The 21,363-nt window shown below is 47.8% G+C and overlaps 1 protein-coding gene across 1 annotated transcript in view; it reads left to right on the top strand.

Annotated features, from left to right (window-relative positions):
- vars1 (valyl-tRNA synthetase 1) overlaps nt 1–19,356 on the top strand; it is a 37,590-nt gene extending 18,234 nt beyond the window's left edge. Inside the window, exons 18-29 of the mRNA XM_083761353.1 lie at nt 170–275; nt 589–659; nt 2,282–2,407; nt 3,226–3,330; nt 4,256–4,403; nt 4,904–5,031; nt 7,231–7,386; nt 7,794–8,018; nt 8,398–8,509; nt 9,914–10,089; nt 10,984–11,133; nt 19,202–19,356. Of these exons, the coding sequence (XP_083617479.1) occupies nt 170–275; nt 589–659; nt 2,282–2,407; nt 3,226–3,330; nt 4,256–4,403; nt 4,904–5,031; nt 7,231–7,386; nt 7,794–8,018; nt 8,398–8,509; nt 9,914–10,089; nt 10,984–11,133; nt 19,202–19,270 (1,572 nt within the window). The 3' untranslated portion in view covers nt 19,271–19,356. The remainder of the gene's footprint in view (nt 1–169; nt 276–588; nt 660–2,281; nt 2,408–3,225; nt 3,331–4,255; nt 4,404–4,903; nt 5,032–7,230; nt 7,387–7,793; nt 8,019–8,397; nt 8,510–9,913; nt 10,090–10,983; nt 11,134–19,201) is intronic.
- Nucleotides 19,357–21,363: the final 2,007 nt, after the last annotated feature.

Raw genomic sequence — 21,363 nt, 5'->3', positions numbered from 1 at the left:
GGACATAAGCTTATTCTTCTGTCTCTGTCTGCCCACCAGGACATGGACCCACTTGTCCTCTACTTATGTCTCCGTCCACCAGGACACGGACATAAGCTTATTCTTCCGTCTCTGTCTGTCCACAAGGACACGGTACGTACTATACTCACTCTGTCTTCTTCCACGCCAGGACATGGACGGCCATTACTGGGTGAGTGGGAGGACAGAGGACGAAGCCAGAGAGAAGGCAGCCAAACGATTCAACGTATCCCCCGACAAGATCTCCCTCAGACAGGGTACCCTATACCACATTCCTTATATAATATAACATTTCTGGAGTCTGGTCTCAGGTCTTATAATGGGTTAATATTATTAACCCATTATCGCATCTTGGTGAACTCGTGCAGTGTGTGATGCCTAGTCGGCAACCAATCGTTTAGTGTGAAAGCCACACAGATATAATGACAGTCGATTTAAAATGACTCGCCGACAACTTTAAAACTCCTACAGTGTGTAGGGGCCTTAATACTAATGCTACTGTTATGACATAAAGATGTACTATGACAGTCGGTAGCTTTCCATGACCTGCATCTGTCCCTGCATTTTCAGATGAAGACGTGTTGGACACCTGGTTCTCCTCTGGGATTTTCCCATTCTCCATCTTCGGATGGCCCAATGAGGTATGACGTCATCATGGGCAGCTAGAACATCATTCATGATGGCTCCCAATTATTTTTGGTGGTGTTTACAAACTAATTTGAAGCTTTGTTTTATTCATTTATGGGATTCCTTTTCTTTTTTTGCCATTAGAGGCAAACTAACTTGACTGCCTCTGTGGACGTGCATTTGCCTTGATGGAAATCATTGGACTGTACGGAGACATTTGATAATCATCATTTGATAATGTTTGTCTTTTATTTAATGTAGCCTGCCTTCTCATTAGTAACACTTTGCTGGTGCTGCTAAACTACGAACTAGCATCCCAGCATAATGTATGACGTTCAGTTTTACCTCCTTTTTATTTTTTTTCAGGTTTAAAGACAAGACATACTTACAAATACATACAAATTCACATGACATACACATATACACACAAACCCTCCCCACCCCCCATAATACACAGAAACAAAAACAAAACGTACACAAATGAAAATAATACAATAGATCACAGTTAAGCGTTTTAGAAAATAAAAAATGAAATAAAATACTCATGTGCATACATACTTCAGCCTGTTTATGATAAGTGTCAATTTTACCTCCTTTTGTAGAATATTGGTATTGAAATATAAGTACATACTAGAGGACTAGAGGCAAGCTACTATGACACCTGATGTTCCCCCAGGGATTAATAAAGGTTCATCATATCTTATCATATAATATATGATAAGATTTATGGTCATTAAAGATCCTGTAGTCCCATATTATGGGACTACAGGATCTTTAATGACCATAAAGCCCTGGTCAAATGCTGCTTTTACAGAATCACTCTGCTATTATAATGTCTTGTGATACTGTCATATGTTAGATATCTAATTGCATTTTTAAATATATATATAAAACCTTATATAACCAGACCTTTTGTAACATTGTGAATATGCAAACGTTTTATATCTGTATTTTGTTTGTATTTCCAATTATGTTAATGTCTTTGCTTGGCAACTGGATTGGTTTCAATTGTGCTTTTATGGGCCTTTTGTGATATAAAAATCCCACCTGCAATTCCAATTACGAATAAGCTTATTTGTCTTAATAACTTGTTTTTTTATCACAACTACGTTTTTTTTTATCCACAAATGAACCAAGGCATTAGTTGATAACGCAACCATCCTATGTTTTTTTTCTCTGTGGTGCATTCATATTTTAAATATTCATTATGTGCTTAATCTATTTAGACCGGGAACGCATCTGTTTCACCGTAGCCTTTAACCACTTTAAAACATTATTTTAAACTTTAGCTGTTGAAAACTAGCAGATCTACAAGCTCATAGCGCAACACAGAGTGTCATGCTACAAGCTTGTAGATCTGCTATTTGTTTTTAAATCGTGAAACATGTGCAAATCTTTGAATATATTTTCTTTCACAACGTTTTTAATTCATATCTTTCCTTCTGAGGTGTCCCCGGAACAAAATATTTTCAGATGGGTGTTGGCGGCCAATCACATATAACATTTGGGGTCGTCGAGCACCACTGATATAGAAACATAGGTTGTTCATAAAACTCTCATTGACTCATAAGACATTTAGGAGGATCCGATTCTCAGGTCTTAATGTGTTAATGTGTTTGTGTTATTGTGTCGTCAGACACAGGACCTGAACGTCTTCTACCCAGGAACCCTGCTGGAGACGGGCCACGACATCCTGTTCTTCTGGGTGGCTCGCATGGTCATGATGGGCCTCAAACTCACTGGCAAGCTGCCCTTCAGAGAGGTGGGAACTACTGGGGCACAAGGCGGAATTATTACGTAATCGTCCAATCGCAATTATTTGAGATGATCGCAGTTATTTTCCATAATCGTCATAATCGTTTCCATGTTGGAAAAATGCTCAAACAAATTTTAAAAGGCGAAAATAGCAGATCTATGAACGCATAGATCTTACATGCGTAAGCTTGTAGAAGCTATTTCCGCTACATGTTTGTACATGTTTGTAAGTATAACATTATTATTAGTTTTTCTTGTCATATCTGCCCTGTGCAATTTCTAATTATGAAGCCTAAAAGGCAAACAGAAATGTAATTTGTATTCATATTTTCACAATTAAATCGATTATTTGTGTGACAGTTAATCATCAACCAACCATTTGTAATTGTGACAGCTCTAGAAACTGGCATACCGAACAGCCCTGCGGGTGCAATTATGTTTAAGTAGAGAGGGGCAACTGTGCAAAGCTGGACACCTGGGGTAATTGGTGCTCGGCCTGGTGCTAGCTAGCGTGATTAATCTATAGGGGGGAAATACACACGTAGCCTTCCTAAAGAACACTACAGCATACGCAGTGATTTGGAGACTCTTTCCCAACAGTGGTGTGTGTGTGTTCCATTTAAAGTTGGGTCCACATTCCCAGGTGTCTTCATCAACAGAAGCAGGGAAGTGTAACGAGTACAATAGAGGTGGAAAGCTGGCTCCACCGTGGTACTATTAAACATTCAAGATACAATAACGATAACGTCTGACACCACAACACGCACAGCACAAGTGAGCCTGCAGTATGTACAGTACCATTAATGGCTGCTTTCATGTTCCCAGGTGTATCTGCACGCCGTGGTGAGGGACGCCCATGGGAGGAAGATGAGCAAATCCCTGGGGAACGTCATCGACCCTTTAGATGTTATCACCGGCATCTCCCTGGAGGTAAGGAGACCCCTCTACCCTCTCCTCGCGTTCTCTCTCTCTCTCGCTCTGGTCTCTTCACGTGGTTGAGTCGCGCACGTGGCTCCCCGGAGACCCGACGTCTTATGTAAGTTGTAGCACCTTTCCCTACTGCAGGCAGAGTTCTTATTGAGCCCATCAATCTCCCATTGGTAGGCCGATAGGCCACGAGGAGGAGGAGGCACGTTTGCCCCCTCCGAGGACTCGGAGGAGGGACACGTTATTAAAGCTGCCCCTCCCTTCCCACCCCCACCCACCTGCCCTGCCTTCAGGTTAACTGTGATTAACTTGTTCTTCCAAAGAGCCATGTCTGCTTTCCCGTCCAATTAAAACATCAAAAGTCAGTTCCTATAGGGATGAAACGGGACGTTAACTGGGACAAACGTAGCTCCTCTGGGCTTTTCATTGACAATCAATTCCTGCTCCTCCCCCGCCGTCCCCCGGTCTCTTTTTGTTTTCCTCCTCTGTGCAGGGCGCATGAATAGATTGGCCCTTTATTACATTGTACAGTCACTGTCTATTGTGTTCCACTATGTCCCGTTGTATTCAATGGATGTCATTGTGTTGTTGCTAATTGAGTGTCGATTTGTTCTGCACCAATGTCACTGACAATTTCTGGCAGGTGAGTAAAGTGATTTGGATTAACCTTCCCCCTCCTCCCTACATCCTCCCTTCCCTGTTTACCTTCATCCTCCTCTCCTCTGTTCCCTCACATCTCCCTCCCTCTTGTCAACATGTCTCTCTCCCACCCTCTCCATCCATCCTTCTCCTTCGTCTCATTCTCTCCCTCGTTCCCTACTCTCTTCCATCTTCCTCTCGCATTATAAACATCCTTCTCTTTTCCACCCTTTTCTTCCTTTCCCTCACACTTTCCTCTCTCTCCCTCCATCTCTCCCTCCTCCTCCAGGGTCTCTACGCCCAGTTAACAGAGAGTAACTTGGATCCGGTGGAGATAGAGAAGGCCAAACAGGGTCAGAAGTCCGACTACCCCAGTGGAATTCCGGAGTGTGGCACTGATGCCCTGCGTTTCGCCCTGTGCGCCTACACAAGCCAAGGTGAAACTAATTCATCACACACGGACATCCTCCCCCAGTGGGCTAAACAGCCTTGGCACAAACTCACGTCTCAGGCTTGACCTCGCACAGTAGCTTAAAATGACTTGCAGTTAGTCAGCAACAACCTGGCACAATAACACTATTCAAGGAAAGTCACGAATATCGTTGTTGTGCTTTGCATTATTAAATAGTCAGATTTTATAAAAAGGGATGTGCTTAATTAATGCAGAAACCTCCCATTATTTGTTCAGTATTGAGGCAAACTATGGGGAACCCTGAGAGGGAGACAGACGGTAGGAAAGCAAATTTGGACAGTTACGTGAGAGACGGATGAGAAAGCGTTGGCAGCATCTGATCCTAGACCAGGAAAATGGGCACATTTCACAGCCAAAAGGCACTAAACCATCCCCAGCGTCAACAGTATTGCACTCAGAAATAATAACAATGTGTCAAAGAGATGAATATTTTACTGTTTCCATCTCTCTCCGTCTGTCTCCCAGGCAGAGACATCAACATGGATGTCAACCGTATCCTGGGCTACCGTCACTTCTGCAACAAACTCTGGAACGCTGTCAAGTTTGCCACGAAGACGCTGGGAGACAACTTTGTGCCTTCAGAGGAAGCCCAGGTGAGCCGCCATAAAGACAGATGGAGACGAGTTAACTTCTTGACTTTTTGTGTTAAAAACTTAAAATTAATCTCGTGAAACTGGGTTTTCAAGGTTTTCTTAGTCCATATACCTTTTTTTGCCAAATGAGATTTATTGGAAAATCATAGCCACATAATAAAGGTTTTCACATTACCGTTGTGAAATACTTGGCGCCATGTGTGCCCTGTGGCCGGGGGGGTACTGCTCCCTGGGTGCGTTTCGCATTTTTAATACACTAATAAATTCATTATTAATTTATAATTTGTTAAATTGGAAAAAGGGCTTCGTTAACCTACAGCAGTCACAGTGACACAGACAGACAGACATTGTCAGAATTATAGTATGATGTATGCAAACATAAGCACATATATGCCTTTTTATTATTAGATTTTGTTTTAAATTTGAGTGCTTGGATAAGCGCTATAAAAATGCAATCCATTATTAATGGAGTTTTATCTTTCGTCCTCCCACTCAGTTAAGACTGAAGCTCAATTTAGACTCCATCGCACGTCATGCAACAGTGTAAATTAGCCATAAGGCATCTAGATTGATGGCGATAAACCTTACCCAGGGCAGAGTTCTACACACTAGAGATGTGCAGATCGGCTCTGATGTCACCAAAATCCGTGTGTACACATAAATCATCCACACAAATTATTTTCCACGTGTACAGATCTGCACCCACATGGCAATATAATTTAATATATTGTGTTCTACAAACTGAACTAAACTGAATTCATGGACTGGACTCGATGTAACTGCACTTTTAAAAGTGAGCACTTTATTATACAGTACTGGGAGTTTTGATTTTGTCTTTTTATGATATTTCTTTTTTGTTGTATGGTTTGATGTTCTATGTTGCACTGCAAGTGGCTGAGGGGGAGCGGTACGTGATATTCTTTATGTATGCAAATACATAAATAAACAAAAATCAGTTCTGGGACGCAGCCGAATGGTCATGTTCCAGCACCCGGTGGAATTGAAAAGGGCCTCGTGTTGCTGTCTTGGTTTGCACGGAGCCTCGCAAATCTCCCAGATGGCTCTGACTGCAGGATTTGTGGGGAAAAAAAACTGCTATCCGCGACATTATCTGAATATCCTGTCAGCACTGAGATTTCCAGGTACTGTGAGCCTAAACCATAGCTGTGGGTGTGTTGGTACTAATAGTGTGCAAGTTAAACTCGGGACAGCCATATAACCTGCAAAAATAAATACAAATAAATGTACCCCCTTCATTTGGGGAACCATGTGGATACAGTCTGATAATATAATTGCGATATAAAATGCAATAAAAACCAGTGTTCTTGTGATGGGTTGTGTCTTTTCATTTGGCCCATCTTTTTTTTTAAATCCATAAGCACCAGCTGTACTGATTCCGCTGCTCTGTTAAACTCGCAAACCTATTACATTACTCTTTACACCCTCAGACTAGAGGCTTCCACAGGTTTGTGAAGAAATACTGTTCACACCACTGTGTTTTTTACTGGAGGCTCAGGCTAGAGGGTTTGTCTTTGTGTCTGGAGCGAGGTAATCTTGCAAACTGATGGACTGATTAGCACTAAATTTGTCCTTCACACTAATGTCTACCTACGCTGTGGCTCTGCAGGAGTCTATAAGAGGGTCTGTGTGTGTGATCAGGGCCAAATAAATGTCTTGTGCACACTAGTAGGCCAAAGATGTTTGTTTTATAATTTTTTAACAACATAACTGATTAATTATTATTTTGTTTTATTTTTTAAATGTATTCTTTTTGCGGCTTTCGCCTTTTATTTTATATTAATCTTTATAGAGGGACAGACCGTAGGCTGACAGGAAATGGGGAGAGAGATGGGGGAGTGACATGCAGTAAAGGCCATCGGGATCGGGAGTCGAGCCCGCGGCACACTGCCAGACTGGATTACCGGCCAAGGTGCCTGGACTGCTGAGCCACTGGCCCAGGCCAGTCAATGGGGCTCTGACGTCACAGGCTGGCCACGTGAAGCCCGAAATCCACATTGGAGTCCAGAGCCTCATATGATTAGACTTATCTTTTTTCAACTGCGGCTGTAGCTGTGTCTTTGGGTTGATGTGTGTTTCGTTCTCTCTCTCTCTCTCTCTCTCTCTCTCTCTCTCTTCTACCACCATCCATCCCTGTGGTCTCTCTCTCTCTCTTCTACCACCATCCATCCCTGCGGTCAGCTGTGTGGAGAGGAGAGCGTGGCTGACCGGTGGATCCTCTCCCGGCTGTGTGCGGCCGTGTCTCTGTGCGGCGCAGGCTTCCGGGCCTACGAGTTCCCCGCCATCACCACAGCCATCTACAACTTCTGGCTGTACGAGCTCTGTGACGTCTACCTGGTGAGAGACAAGACTATTGACATAATAGGCTGAAATTTGCAGAATATAGCTCGTAGACATTTTAAGCAAAGTTTTGGTGTAGAGTGAGAAAATTAAGGGGTCCAGGAGGATAGACCCCAGGTTAACAAAGTACATGGTTCATTTAAATACAAAAAATGTATGAGAGTTTTGTCATACATTGTGAAGCAAAGTTGCATTGTAATGCTTTGAGTGTACACACTACAGCCTCCTCATGACCACCTTCTCACTGATTCCTCATCCCATGTCTCCTTGCCTCTGCTCCCATTCCTTTTCCTCGCCTCTTTTCTGTTATTTCTCTCCTTTCCACCCTTTCTTTCCTCTCCTCTTGTCCTTGTCCTCTCTTATCCTCTCCTCTCGTTCCATCTCTCTCTGTCCACTCTCTCCAGGAGAGTGTGAAGCCGGTGTTCAGCAAGGCGGAGGAGGACGTTGCGTGCCAGAGGCGGGCCCTGGTGTGCAGACAGACCCTCTACACCTGCCTGGAGGTGGGCCTACGTCTCCTCGCTCCCATCATGCCCTTCGTTTCCGAGGAGCTCTTCCAGAGGTTACCCCGGCGACGGCCCCAGGACGACCCCCCTAGCATCTCCGTCACGTCTTACCCCGACACCGAGCAGGTGAGAGACGGACGGGCGTGAAAAGGAACGCCGCTGAGCTCTCGCTCAAATGCAAAGGAATGATAGAGCATTTTGCACAGTTTGATATATATAGTAGGTTGTCTTTGTGTAATTTAGGTCACAGATTTAAGTGAGAATATATCGTTGCTAAATAAGAAAAATAAGTTGCACCAGTTGCGCCAGTATACATATTGAAAAATATCCTAAAAAGGTAGCACATCCACATTTTCAGATCAATGGAGGACAACGTTTTCACGCAGAGGAAAGATGCTTCTTTGTTTCCATTTGGGTATCCTGGGTGTCATGTCATCGTGTTTCCATAGTGGAACGTGGTTACCCTGCATTTGTGTGAGTCCTTTACATTTATTTGTGTCCATAGTTCTGCTGGCAGAGTGACGAGGTGGATCATCAGATGGAGTTTGTGATCACTGTGGTCAAGGCCATCCGCTCACTCAGGGCAGACTACAACCTCACCAGGACAAGAGCTGACTGTAAGATCACACACACACACGCACACACACACACACACACACACACACACACACACACCATTAATGTGACGGCAGTTGTGACAGCAGTTACTCAAAGACAAAGGCATAAGACCTGTGCTGTAATAGCTCACATGCAATAGGTAACTATTTTGAGGTCAAGGTTTCTTTATTAATCACAAACCCCCCCCCCCCCCCCCCCGGGGTCTATACTTGGTCCCTTCCCTCTACACCCAGGGGTCTATACTTGGTCACTTCCCTCTACACCCAGTTCCTTCGCAAAAATATCCGATCTACAAGGTTACACAAGCATAACAAGCATGGTCTTAGTACCGGTGTTAAAGTTTAAGAACTCCTAAGAAGGTCATGACAAAGTGCTATTGTCCAGAGCGATTATCCTTCCTGCCCGCGCCTTGCTCCAGGACCAAGACGCTGAGCAGGAAACATTAGCACACCAACTTCTCTTAGCCCAGTCGCCACCTCTCATCCAAAAAGTCCACCTTCCTTCCGGGAAGAACCATCAGTCTATCAAGACCACCTCTACTCCTCCTCGCGCCACTGGAGCCGTTTCTTCCCCTTTGGCAGCGAGGCTCACAAACAGGTCCACTACTCACTGCTGACAGAGCTCTGGGGTTGTAAATGCCCCTTCCACCCACCCACAAAAATACAAAAAGCTGTACTTCTCTGTGTCTTGTCTGTGTGTAGCCCTGGCCCATGGAGTTTGAGATATGTAGGCTTTCTGTGTATTCCCCTCAAGTTAAAGATCATCTTCAGGCTTTAATACACCAATTATCCCTTACTTCAGCATCTTATTAGCCGTAATGAGCACATTGTGTCTATGCTTGTCGTATGAAATGTGCTATATAAATAAATCTGGCTTGACTAATAGAAGCAGCTGGCATGACATTCACTGCCAGCTATTAATTAATTTATTCTTCCTAAACCGCTAGTGTTTTTTCAGTGAAACCCGCATTTTGTGTTGTGACAGACGATGATCTTTTATTTCACCCTAAAAATAAAATTTGTAATACGAAAATTGTATTTATTTTTTGTCTGTATGTTAACATAATTGGCCCGTGTTCGGGGGAGGGAAGCCGGGCGCTGAGGGAGATATTGGTCATAGCATGTATGTACACCTATGGGCTGGGGCAGCACCTGTCAGCAGGGAGTGTAGGGCCTCCCCACCGTGGAGCCCCCATCGAGAGGCCATGCGTCCTGCCGGTGGGGGCTCCTCACTGGTGAGTCAGTAGGATACGAAACACAGACATGTGTGTGGGGAGGAATTCATTGGTAGAATGACTAAATTAGGGAGGGGGCTACTCATATGATCTAATACCATTTATCTCTTACACATGAAACCCTCTCCAACGGTCCCTCTCTCTGTGTTCCATTGTGTCCATGTTGCAGGCTACCTGCAGTGCATCGACGGTGAGACGGCGTCGCTGGTGCAGAAGTACAGTCTGCAGATCCAGACCCTGTCCTACTCCGGGGCTGTCATCCCCCTGACCGGGGAGCAGGCCGTCCCACTGGGCTGTGCCGTGGCCATCGCCTCCGACAGATGCACCGTCAACCTCATGCTCAAGGTGAGGACCAGCAGTCTTCCTCTTAGACCCACCTCAGCCAAATTATATGTCAAACAGTTTGCCAAAATGTGGCACAATGGGAAGGAGTCGAAGGACTAATACGTGATACCTGCGCGCAATAGATCAAACTAGATAAAGTGCCCCTCGGGGCACAGGTCTCCACCAGGGCAGGTCAGGTTGTGGCCTCCTGGTGGCACTATAATAGAACTAAGTATATTCCGGGGGGTGCATGATACTCCTTCTTTCTGCTAGAGTAGACTAATATTGTATGTGTGCATAAGGTAGACGGGGACAGTACTATTGCCACAGACAAAACACTGTATTGTGTTTAGCTTTTCAAAATCCTTGAAAAGCAAAACACAATACAGTGTTTTGTCAGTTTGTCTCTGCGAATTACCTCTGCTGCCAAGGAAGTAATGTTTCCACGGTCGGTCTGTTAGCAGGATTTCTCAAGCAGTTATGAAGGTATTTGCATAAAACATGGTGGAAATGTTGGTTCTGGTCCAAGAGAGAAATGATTAACCTTTCATGGCATTTGGCAGAAGGGAGGGGGGCATGGCCTTTTCACAGAAATGCATTATAACTTCAGTATAATATATATATTTTTAATCATGGGCTCAATGGATAAATGGAGGAAGAACTGACCTACAGAGGCCACTGAATGTCGGTACATCTTGTAGGATAATGCATCATGGAGTTATATTGGCCAAAAGGGGATGTGGCACCAGAAGCACCATATAGTCTGTTCTTTACTGAGGACATTTGCTTTTTATTTCATACTGTATGTGTTGCCGCCTTCCAGTTTTAATGTCTTAAAACAACTGATTTCAGAGTGACAGTTAACAACCGCCCGGCCTCTCTTCCACTCTCTCATTTCACCTGTTATTTCTCCAGGGTCTCATTGACGTGGAGATGGAGGTATCTAAACTGACCACCCAGAAAGGTGACAAGGAGAAGCAAATGGACAAGCTGACGGAGAAGATGGCCAAGGGTGATTATAAGGAGAAGGTTCCCATCAAAGTCCAGGAGCAGGATGCAGAGAAGGTAACAAAACAAGATCACCTTTTAGTTACATAGGCTACAGTATTAGACAACATGGGAACACTTAACCTGAGGAAACGGAGCTACACTTTCTAACCACCTGCCCATTAGACATCAGAGACACGTACTTCCCACAGATTACATACACCCAAAGTGACTACAAAAGATTGCTGCTATTTGTTTCAAAAAGCTTCATAGTACCCTATACAGTATAAAATATTTACACAATGTGACATATCTAGGGGTTACGTATGTAACCTAGGTTCTATAAACAGCGAGCAAGGCTGCTCACTTATGGGAGTTGACGCCCCCTGGCGTAAACACAGAAGCACTACAAATAAACTCACAGACTTTAGGCTGGGACTTTAGACGTGATGACGTTGAAGACCCCGCCCGCCGGGTGCACTTATAAGCGTCCCTCAGCGTCACGTCTCCATTCGAACAATTGTTCTCTTCTCAAGCAATCAAGAAGGGAATCTTGGTGAGCAGCCTTGCTCGCTGTTTATAGAACCTAGGTTACATACGTAACCCCTAGTTCTATTAATAACAGCTTCGCAAGGCTGCTCACTTATGGGAGACTTCATTAACTCCCTTATTGTCATCACGAAGTCTGGACCCCTAGGGCCCGTACCTTTATCTGTGAGCAAAGGACCACAGTACGTCCCTCAACAGGACTACTGCACCCCAACGGGAAGGCCAATCAGACCTAAGTCTGCAAATGTGCCTAAGAGGGGCCGACAGAACAACCGTCATAACGCCCTGGAGAAGACCAACGTCCCCCGCGGGGAACCAAGTCTCTCCACCTTAACTGGAGGCCACGCCCAGGACCGCATGCGCCACTGGCGCTGCCGTCACATCCAGTCTATAGAAGGTGGCAAAGGTGGAAGACGACGCCCAACTTGCAGCGGAACAAACATCCTGAACAGAGACCCCCCTACAGAGGGCCCAGGATGATGCCATACCTCTCGTGGAATGCGCTCTCAACCCTACGGGAGGCACCATATCCCTACCAGAGTAGGCCCGCTCTATAGCCTCCACGATCCACTGGGAAAGCCTAACCTTTGAGATAGGCAGTCCCACAGTCTTGGGATCCCAGGAGACAAACAGTTGTGTAGTCTTCCTCGTCACCTTAGTCCTGTCCAAATACAACCTCAATGCCCTTATCGGACAGAGGTTATGCCTCCTCCTATCCTCCTCAGAGGCAAAGGGGGGCGGACAGAACGCCGCCAAGTCCACCGGAACCGGGGCAGCTAGGCGGCTCTTAGGTAAAAATGCCGGATTGGTCTTAATGACCACCCTTGCATCCCCATTGAACCTCATGCATTCCGCACTTGTGGACAAAGCATGGATATCACTGACCCTTTTAGCGGTCACCAAAGCTAATAACAACGCTGTCTTCAGCGACAATAGCTTCATACCCAACCCCTCCAAGGGCTCAAACGGTGGCCGGGACAGAGTCCAAAACCAGAGCAAGGTCCCACGAGGGGACCAGAGACTTGGTCACCGGATGAAGGTGGCTAGCCCCCTTCATGAACTGGCGCACCAGCGGGAGCTGGCCCACCGTCTTGTCCTCAAACCCGATGTGGCAGGCTGAGATAGCAGCCAGATACACCTTGACAGTACTAAAGGCCCTGCCTTTGTCCAAGAGATCCTGGAGGAACGACAGAACGACCCTTACTGGTGCTTGAAATGGCACAACTTGAGCCGGTGAACACCAGTCCTCAAACAACCGCCACCTCATATCATAAGCATCCCTGGTCGACTGCGCCCTCGCACACTGAATAGTGTCGATGACGCTCTGGGGAAGACCCTCCGCGCCAAGATTCAACCTCTCACGGGCCAAGCCCAGAGGTCTAGATCTTCCGGCCGTGGGTGGAATATCTCGCCTCCCGCCTGGGTCAATAGGTCCCTGCGCAACGGAAGCTGCCAGGGCCGACCGTACAGGAGAGGGACTATGTCTGACCTCCAAGAGCCCCATCCTGGGGCCACCAGGATTACTGACAGGCGCTGTGTCCTCACCCTCTCCAGCGTGGGAAGGATGAGAGACAACGGGGGAAACGCATAAAGTAGGCCCTGGGGCCAACGATGCGCCAAGGCATCCAAACCTAGCGGAGCCGTCCCTGCTATGGAGAAGAACAGAGGACACTTGCTGTTCTCTTCCGACGCAAACAGATCCACCCGTGGCTCGCCGAACCTCTCCCACAACTGTCTGGCCACTGTTTTGTGCAGTGACCAAGCCGCATAGAGGTATCGGCCCCTGGACAACAGATCCACTCCCGTGTTCTGGAGTCCCGGAATGTGGGAGGCTCTGACTGAAAGAAGGTGCTCGTCGCACCATAACGTCAGTCTGTGTGCTAGCGCATGCAGTTTGGTGGACCGTAGGCCCCCCTGCTTGTTGATATAGCACATCGTAGTTGTGTTGTCCGTCCTGACCAGGACATGGGAACCGCTGATGAAACGTTCGAAATGTTGTAATGCCAACATTACCGCCATCAGCTCCAGGTAATTTATGTGGGCAGACCTGAAGCTGCCACTCCATACCCCCCTGGCCGTCCTGCCTTCGTGGGTGGCACCCCACCCAGACAGGCCGGCGTCCGTCGTGAGTACTTTCCGGGATACGACCATCCCCATACTCACGCCTTCCGAGAGGAATTGAGCGCCTCTCTACTGGCGTAATGCCTCGAAGCAACCCACCGACACGGTCACAAGATGATGACAACGGTGTTGTCTTACACCCAGTGACTGCATCCACCTCTGAAATGGTCTCATGTACAATCTGCCTAGCCGAACAACGGATATTGCAGAGGCCATGAGACCCGCCAATCTCTGACAGGTTCGGAACGGGACCCCGTTGCCCGTCCGAAACAGCGCCAGACACGACTGAAAAGAGCGGATCCTCTCGTCGGATAGACGCGCCGTGAAAGACACAGCGTTCAACGTCATGCCTATGTAATCTATCGATTGCGTCGGCACCAACACACCCTTGGCGTAATTTATGCTGAACACTTCACAAAAGTCCTTGGACTCAGTGACAGTCCGAACGGAAGGACCAGATATTCGTATATCTGTCCCTTGAAGCCGAACCGCAGGAACTTTCTGTGTGGTGGGTAGATGGGAATGTGGAAATACGCGTCTCTGAGATCGAGAGTTGTATACCAGTCCCCTCGACGCATCATGCGCAGCAGAGCCTTGCTCGTGAGCATTTTGAAGCGAAACGCTTTCAAATAGCCGTTCAGAGCCCGTAGGTCTAGAATGGGCCGCATGCCCCCCCCTTTCTTTTTCACGAGAAAGTAGCGGGAGTAAAACCCGGTGTTGCTCTGCTCCATGGGCACCACACGTATAGCCTTCTTCTCCAAGAGAGACGTTATCTCGCCCTGGAGAACCTCGGCTGCCTGACCACTCGCTTGCGAGAACGTTCCCACAAGTGGGAGGTCTTCTGGCAAACTGTAGTTTGTAACCCTTCGAGATGGTGTTCAACACCCACAGATGAACACCACAACGATTCCACTCCTGTAGACACAGTGCCAGAGGGGTTGAAGCCAGCTCTGGACCTTTTTGTGGTGGAGCGGCGCCCCCTTCGGTCAGAACCCGGGCCTGGGGCCTCTGTCCTGCAATATGGACCTGGGGCTCTGGGGCTGTGACCACGGCAGTTACACTTGTGTTTCGGCCGACAGCCCTGGGCCCTCTCGAGGGCCCGGGCTGCTGGCCCATCCCCTTGAGTTTCGAGTGACGATTCAAAAGACCGGTTTCCAGTAGAGAACACTGCTTTATTAAGAAAAGTGGTGGCACGGAAAAAACTGGAGAGACATTTATTTCCAAGAAACAAGTCCTCTTTCCGCCTACACCAAGCGCTTCCGGCATGAGGCCCGTGGCCACTATGCTGCGCTTCAGAGAAACTCGGGGAAGGGTGGGGGAGACAGTGTCCGATGTCTCCCCGTGGGGCAGGTCTGGTTATTTCGCCTTCCCGCCAGGTGGCCCTCTTGCCCTGGCCCCTTTGCGGGGGCCGCCGGCCGGAGAAGCCGAGGGGCGCCTGGGCCTGTCGGTCTTCTTGCGGCTGCGAGGTGGGCGGGAAGCTGAGGACGCCGCTGACGGAGCCCTCTGAGCAGCGGGGACCTTGAAGGCGCTCCTCCTGGACCTGGAACGATCGTCCCTGTCCATGGTGCGCCCGTAGGTCGGCCTGTAGGGCTGAGCCTGCTTGGGTCGTGCTCCAGACGCCGGGAGACAGGCGCCGATGACCTCCGTGTCATTCTTCGTCTGTCCGTCGCGGGAGCGCATCTCCTCGAGCATGGACGCGAAGAGTGTCGATGTGGAAACTTTCTGTTTCAGAGGGGTACGTCCCACTTTGGGGGACAGCTCCAGCCACCTGGCCCTCTCGAGGACCAGGAGTCTCGCCATGGTTCCGCCCACCATCTCCGTCTGGGCCTGAGTGAGACGGAGGAGCTCAAGGTGCAGGCGCCTCAATTCAGCCATGTGGTCGGGGGTAGGCTCGTCTCCCGCTTCCAACAGGACATGAGACGCGGACCCTTGCAGAAGGGTCGCGGCGTTCAGTGCTCTGGCCGCAGTTGAGGCGCACTTATAGGCAGCCTTATTAATTTTGGAGTCGTCCTTGTCCGAAGGCAAGGAGAAGTCCGGGTCCTCGTGGAAGACATTGGGGTTGACACCCATAAGCCATCCGGCAAAGGACTTGTCCATCGGCGGCATGGCCTCGAGGCCAAGCTGCCGTTGTCCCGCGCAGTCCAGCAGCTTCATGCCTCCGCCCAGGGAGGCGGAAGCCGAGTAAGGCTGTCCCCAGGATAGCATGAGGGATTTCAGGAACCCGTCATCGACGGGGATCTCAGCCTTGGCCTGGGACTTCGCTGGGTTGCCTCGAATCTTCTTGCGAAACTGTTCGCATAGGGTGTCCTTAGCCACCGGAGGTTCAAGACTGGCCGGCCAGACCAGACCACAGCGGATCGTGGCCTTCTTGAACAGATCGACTATGTCAGTGTTGTCATAGTGGAGCTGCGGTTCAGCCGGAGCAGCTGGAGCCGTCGGAGCTGCAACGGTGTCGGCCGATGCAACTCCAGCAGCAACTGGCGCTGCAATGGGGGCGGCGACAACGGCCGCTTGAGCGGCCATGACGACCGGAGGTGGCTCTGCCACCTCGGCGTCGCCCTCGTCGCTGCTCTCTTCATCATCCTCCCCCTCATCGGAGGTGTAGGAGGATGCTGAGTCCTGAGGTGAGGACTCCCCAGAGTCCATCTCAGTGTTGTCCACTCTTGGAGCCTGCACCACGTCTGCGTTGTCATCCGCGAGAATGACAACGTCAGGGGCGTCGGGGAGTGGAGCGTCCATGTCGGCGGACCACTGCCTGGCTCCTTGTCTCAGAGCGTTGTTGTAGGCCCTCCGTGCAATAGATGTTGCAGCGGCGTGGGCCGCGTCTGCTAGGGCGCGACGGCGTCGACGACGGGCCTTGGTCGGAGACTCAGACATCTTAGAAGCTAAGATGCACGTGGAAGCAAAAACGAGGCAAGAGGGGCCGAGTTAGCAGGCAGCCACGAAATTCGTGAACAAAACAAGCTCGCCGGTTTAAGAACCCGGGTTACGTACGTAACCTCCAATTCTAATAACCAGTCCTACAAGGCTGCGTGCCTGTAGGCGCCGAGTTGGTAGGTTGTCACGTTACAGTGATGCAGTGGGTGTTGCCACTCACTGCATAAGACGCCACGTGCGTGTGGAAGCTGAGAATAGAGCTATTGTTAGCTTCTATCAGAGACGTCACACAGCGTGGAAACCAAACAGTATTATCACTAAGTGCTGTTCAGGTTAGTAGGCAGCCACGTAAGTGGAAGCTAGGACAGGGCTATCTCTAGCTGCTGCAAATGGATCGTCACTTTTTTCTTGTAAAGCCAAGAAATACGTGGACAAACAAGCCACGAACAAGGCTCGCTGGTTTAAGAACCCGGGTTACCTACGTAACCTCAAATTCCAATAACCAGTTCTACAAGGCTGTGTGCCTGTAGGCGCCGAGCTGGTAGGTCGTCACGTTACAGTGATGCAGTGGGTGTTGCCACCCACCGCATAGGACGCCAGTGCGTGTGGAAGCTGAGAATAGAGCTATTGTTAGCTTCTATCAGAGACGTCACACATCAGAGACGTCACACAAAGTGGTGGCCAAAAAGAAATATTACTATATCCTGCCTAGGTTACCACTCCGTCGCGGGCTTGAAAAGCCGCGAGACGTACGTGTGTCGGCAAGGGCGTGCTATTAATAGCCGCCGCTAACGCCGCCGCACGTGTGGAGGCTAACAAAGGGTTGCACCGCTTCTAGCTCTTCACACGCACACACGTTCGAGGGCCACGCGGTCGCGGGCTTATGAAAGCCACGGGACGTATGTGTGGAAGCTGAAAGAAAGCTAAGATAGCTTTATCAGACCGTCACACAGCGTGGAAGCTTAAACAGAATAAAATTATGCTGCTCAAATCACCGTCGCGGGCTTGGAAGAGCCGCGAGACGTAGTGTGTGGCTGGAGCAGGCTGTTAGTAAACACCGCTATGTAGTAGCCGCCGCTAACGCCGCCGCACGTGTGGAGGCTAACAAAGGGTTGCACCGCTTCTAGCTCTTCACACGCACACGCACACACGTTTGAGGGCCACGCGGTCGCGGGCTTATGAAAGCCACGGGACGTATGTGTGGAAGCTGAAAGAAAGCTAAGATAGCTTTATCAGACCGTCACCCAGCGTGAAAGCTCAAACAGAATAAAATGATGCTGCTCAAATCACCGTCGGGGGCTTGGAGGAGCCGCGGACGTAGTGTGTGGCTGGAGCGGGCTGTTAGTAGCTACCGCTAAAGCCGCCACACGTGTGGAAGCCAAGGAAGGGTTGCGTAACGCTCCCGGCTTCTCACACGTTCGAGACAGAATAATTTATTAGTGTGTGGCTGGAGCGGGCTGTTAGTAGCCACCGCTAAGCCGCCACACGTGTGGAAACCAAGGAAGGGTTGTGTAACGCTCCTGGCTCATCACACGTTCGAGACCTTTAGGTCCGCGAAGGTTTGTGTGGAAGCAGAAACCTGGCTGTTGCTAGCCACGGTACAGACCGTCACACAGGTAATAAGGAAACCAGCTAGGGCCGCGAGCCACTAACGGACTGAATTACCTCCAAGTTAATGTTAACTTAGTTAAAGAAAGTGGACTCACCGACTTTCTTCCTCTTGAAGCCTCTGGGATAAGCAGTTTCCGCGGTACCGAGAAGGCTTCTCGTCCTTGTGGAAATAAATCAGATACTCATCCGTGAGGGAGACTTCGTAGCGCCGTGTTATACACGTGAGAAGAGAAAAACGAATGGAGACGTGACGCTGAGGGACGCTTATAAGTGCACCCGGCGGGCGGGGTCTTCAACGTCATCACGTCTAAAGTCCCAGCCTAAAGTCTGTGAGTTTATTTGTAGTGCTTCTGTGTTTACGCCAGGGGGCGTCAACTCCCATAAGTGAGCAGCCTTGCGAAGCTGTTATTAATAGAACTCTATTTACACTATGCTGCAGCTGTACCCCCTCCAACTATATTATACTTGGCAATGTAAACATACGTTTTCTCATGCCAATAAAGCTCCTTTGAGTTGAATTCCTCAGATGGTTATTATTCTCACACCTCAAATGTAAAATATAATCTCTTCTATAATAATTTCTTCTGGGCTATTTAGTCATGACTTGAGGTGTTATGCATTATAATTGTCACCCCACAAAAAACTAAAAATAACTAATATGCAGCACGTTGCCATGTCCATGTTTTATGTAGTTCTACTGACTAGCAATTAATTTTATGTCATGTGGACGTTTCTGTGAACTTGGGCCCCCATCAAACATGCATTGGTAATCTGCCATATGAACACATTCAAAGAATTTACAGGTGCTGTGTATATTTACTGACATATCAAGGTGTAATAATCACATACTAAGAGTCCAGTTTGATGTAAAAGCTCATATTTTTAAATGAACAGAATAAAGCTTACATTTTAATTGGATAGGGGGCACTGGCCCCAAAAAGATCGAGAAACACTGCTATAGATAATTGCTTCCTCTTTTGCCCCACAGATGCGACAGATCCAAGTAGAACTGGAAAAGTTTAACGAAGCCATAGAAGACTTCAAGAAGATGATGTAACCCCAGCCAAAGACTCTTGTGTCCCATCTGTTGTATTTCTGTATTACGTTTTCATAATTGTTGGAATAAAGCTCCTATATATTGGACCCTAGTCTCCTGTAATGCATTATTCTGCATAGTATGTATGACAAATCCTGCATACTTACTTGCTGCTCCAAGTCATAGTCATTTCTCCAAGGTTGTGAGACTAACCGTTTTTCAAATATGGCCACACAGCAGTCTTATGCCAGGACATGGGTAAAATGGACAAGAGGTTTTGGGCATCTATGGGAAGCTTTAAGACACAATAAACTATTTAATCTTTCACCTAAAGACGGAGTGCCTTGGATTATTTTCTTTTCAAGTCTGCAATTCACATTTTGACAAGCAGTACTACTTGGAGGAAGGATACCTTTTGTCTACAAGACTTACTATGTTAGGTCCAGATTAAGAGGCTAAGCAGCAAAGAAAGAGACATTTTTACTGTTGCCCTTTCCTTTTTACAATTAGAAATAATCCATGAAGTAAGACAGGTAATTTATAGACCTAAGAAAAAGTCACAGGAGGCCACCACATTTAATCAAAGTAGACCAGGCTTTATGGACATCTGGCAGACGAAGGCAGAGGCCATTGTGGTCAAAGAGGGATGCAGCCAAGAGGCTACCATGTCTGCTTTAACTGTGGGAGACACAGTCACCAGGTAATTCCGACGGAGCATTAGTCCGACATGCGGGAACAACGGTCGGACTAGCGCTCGAACATGCGCTGCTCCCGTGCTTGCAGTTATGGTTAGGTTAGGGTTTGAGGTAGGTTGTCGGTCTAATGACTGTCAGACCAATAATGGTGTCGGAACTAAAGCCTGTGTACCTACACTGCAGACGGTTGCCTCTCCTCTCCCACTATTCTCAGCGGCACAATGCGAGACACTGGAGAGTGGAGACACAGCCTAGCATGAGCACAGTAAAATAAGTGTGGATGCAGCAAACATCCCAAATGTAGAACTATTGAAACAACATGGAGCAGGAAACATGCCAATTGACAGTGGAAAGTGGAAACACTTTATTTTTCACTACAACCTTTTGTGTTGATCTAGTATTCTAGTAAAAACATTTCCCGGTTGAATCCCTGGAAGGCCAATGTTGGCAATGCCACTGGTTCTGACTTCTGAGCCAACTCTCCCCACAATCTCAGTGGGTCCATTACCATGTTGTGTACCGGTCGCAGTATCTCGTTGCCAGTGATATTAATATGTTAACTTAAAATGTTGACGAAATACTAATTTCTCACTGTCTTCTTTAATAAACAGACTATGGCTATGTGATGAACAAATCATCACAGCATGTGTCACTGTGCACGCTAGTAGTCCTATCCATCTTGGGTAGGCACTATAGCTCTGTATATCTCTAAATGTTATGATGAATTGAACAAGGTGGACCCTCTTGTAAACGAGTGTAGTACTTTATTGGGTCGTCCACTCACAGTTAACAGTTTTTGATCAATCAATCAAAACTACACTCAGGTTGATACGATACGACCTATAACACTTCATGCAATCATTCATGAGCATATTCAGATTTTGGTACCCAGCAATGCCTGGGTTATTGCATGGGTAGTCTCTCATCTGGAGACAGACTTGACTTGCATCAGGAAAAGAGGGCGCTTTTTCCTTCAATTGCCGATGGGCAAGATGGCATCTCTCCATCTCTCCCTCTGCTCGTCTGATGTCACACTCAACTTCCCACCCGTTCTCCCAATCATCTCTCCCGCTCTCTCTCTTCAAGGTCATACTTCATTAGTTTATTTTGGTACACAGACTTATTTTTGTTTGGCTTCCTTCAGGCAATGGCATGCAGCAGCATTAGACAATAACTCTTGCTGATCAAACTCTGGTCTGACACACAATAGAAAACAGTGATTTGCTAACAACAAACTTGAATAAAGTTTAGTTCAGCTCATTTAGATCAGCCAGCACAGGACGTCTGTTCATCCCTTCCCTAAACCACCCTGCATCGCTCCACATGTACTAGTCTTCTCCCTCCTGACTCCCTCCCAAGCTGTGGAATAAACTCCCCCTCTCAGCCAGGACTGCAGTGCAGACTCACTCCCCATTTTCC

The sequence above is a fragment of the Protomyctophum parallelum genome, assembly GCF_964188405.1.
Source record: "Protomyctophum parallelum genome assembly, chromosome: 3".
NCBI classification, from domain to species: Eukaryota; Metazoa; Chordata; class Actinopteri; order Myctophiformes; family Myctophidae; genus Protomyctophum; species Protomyctophum parallelum.
This window is presented reverse-complemented; position numbering and strand designations above follow the sequence as displayed.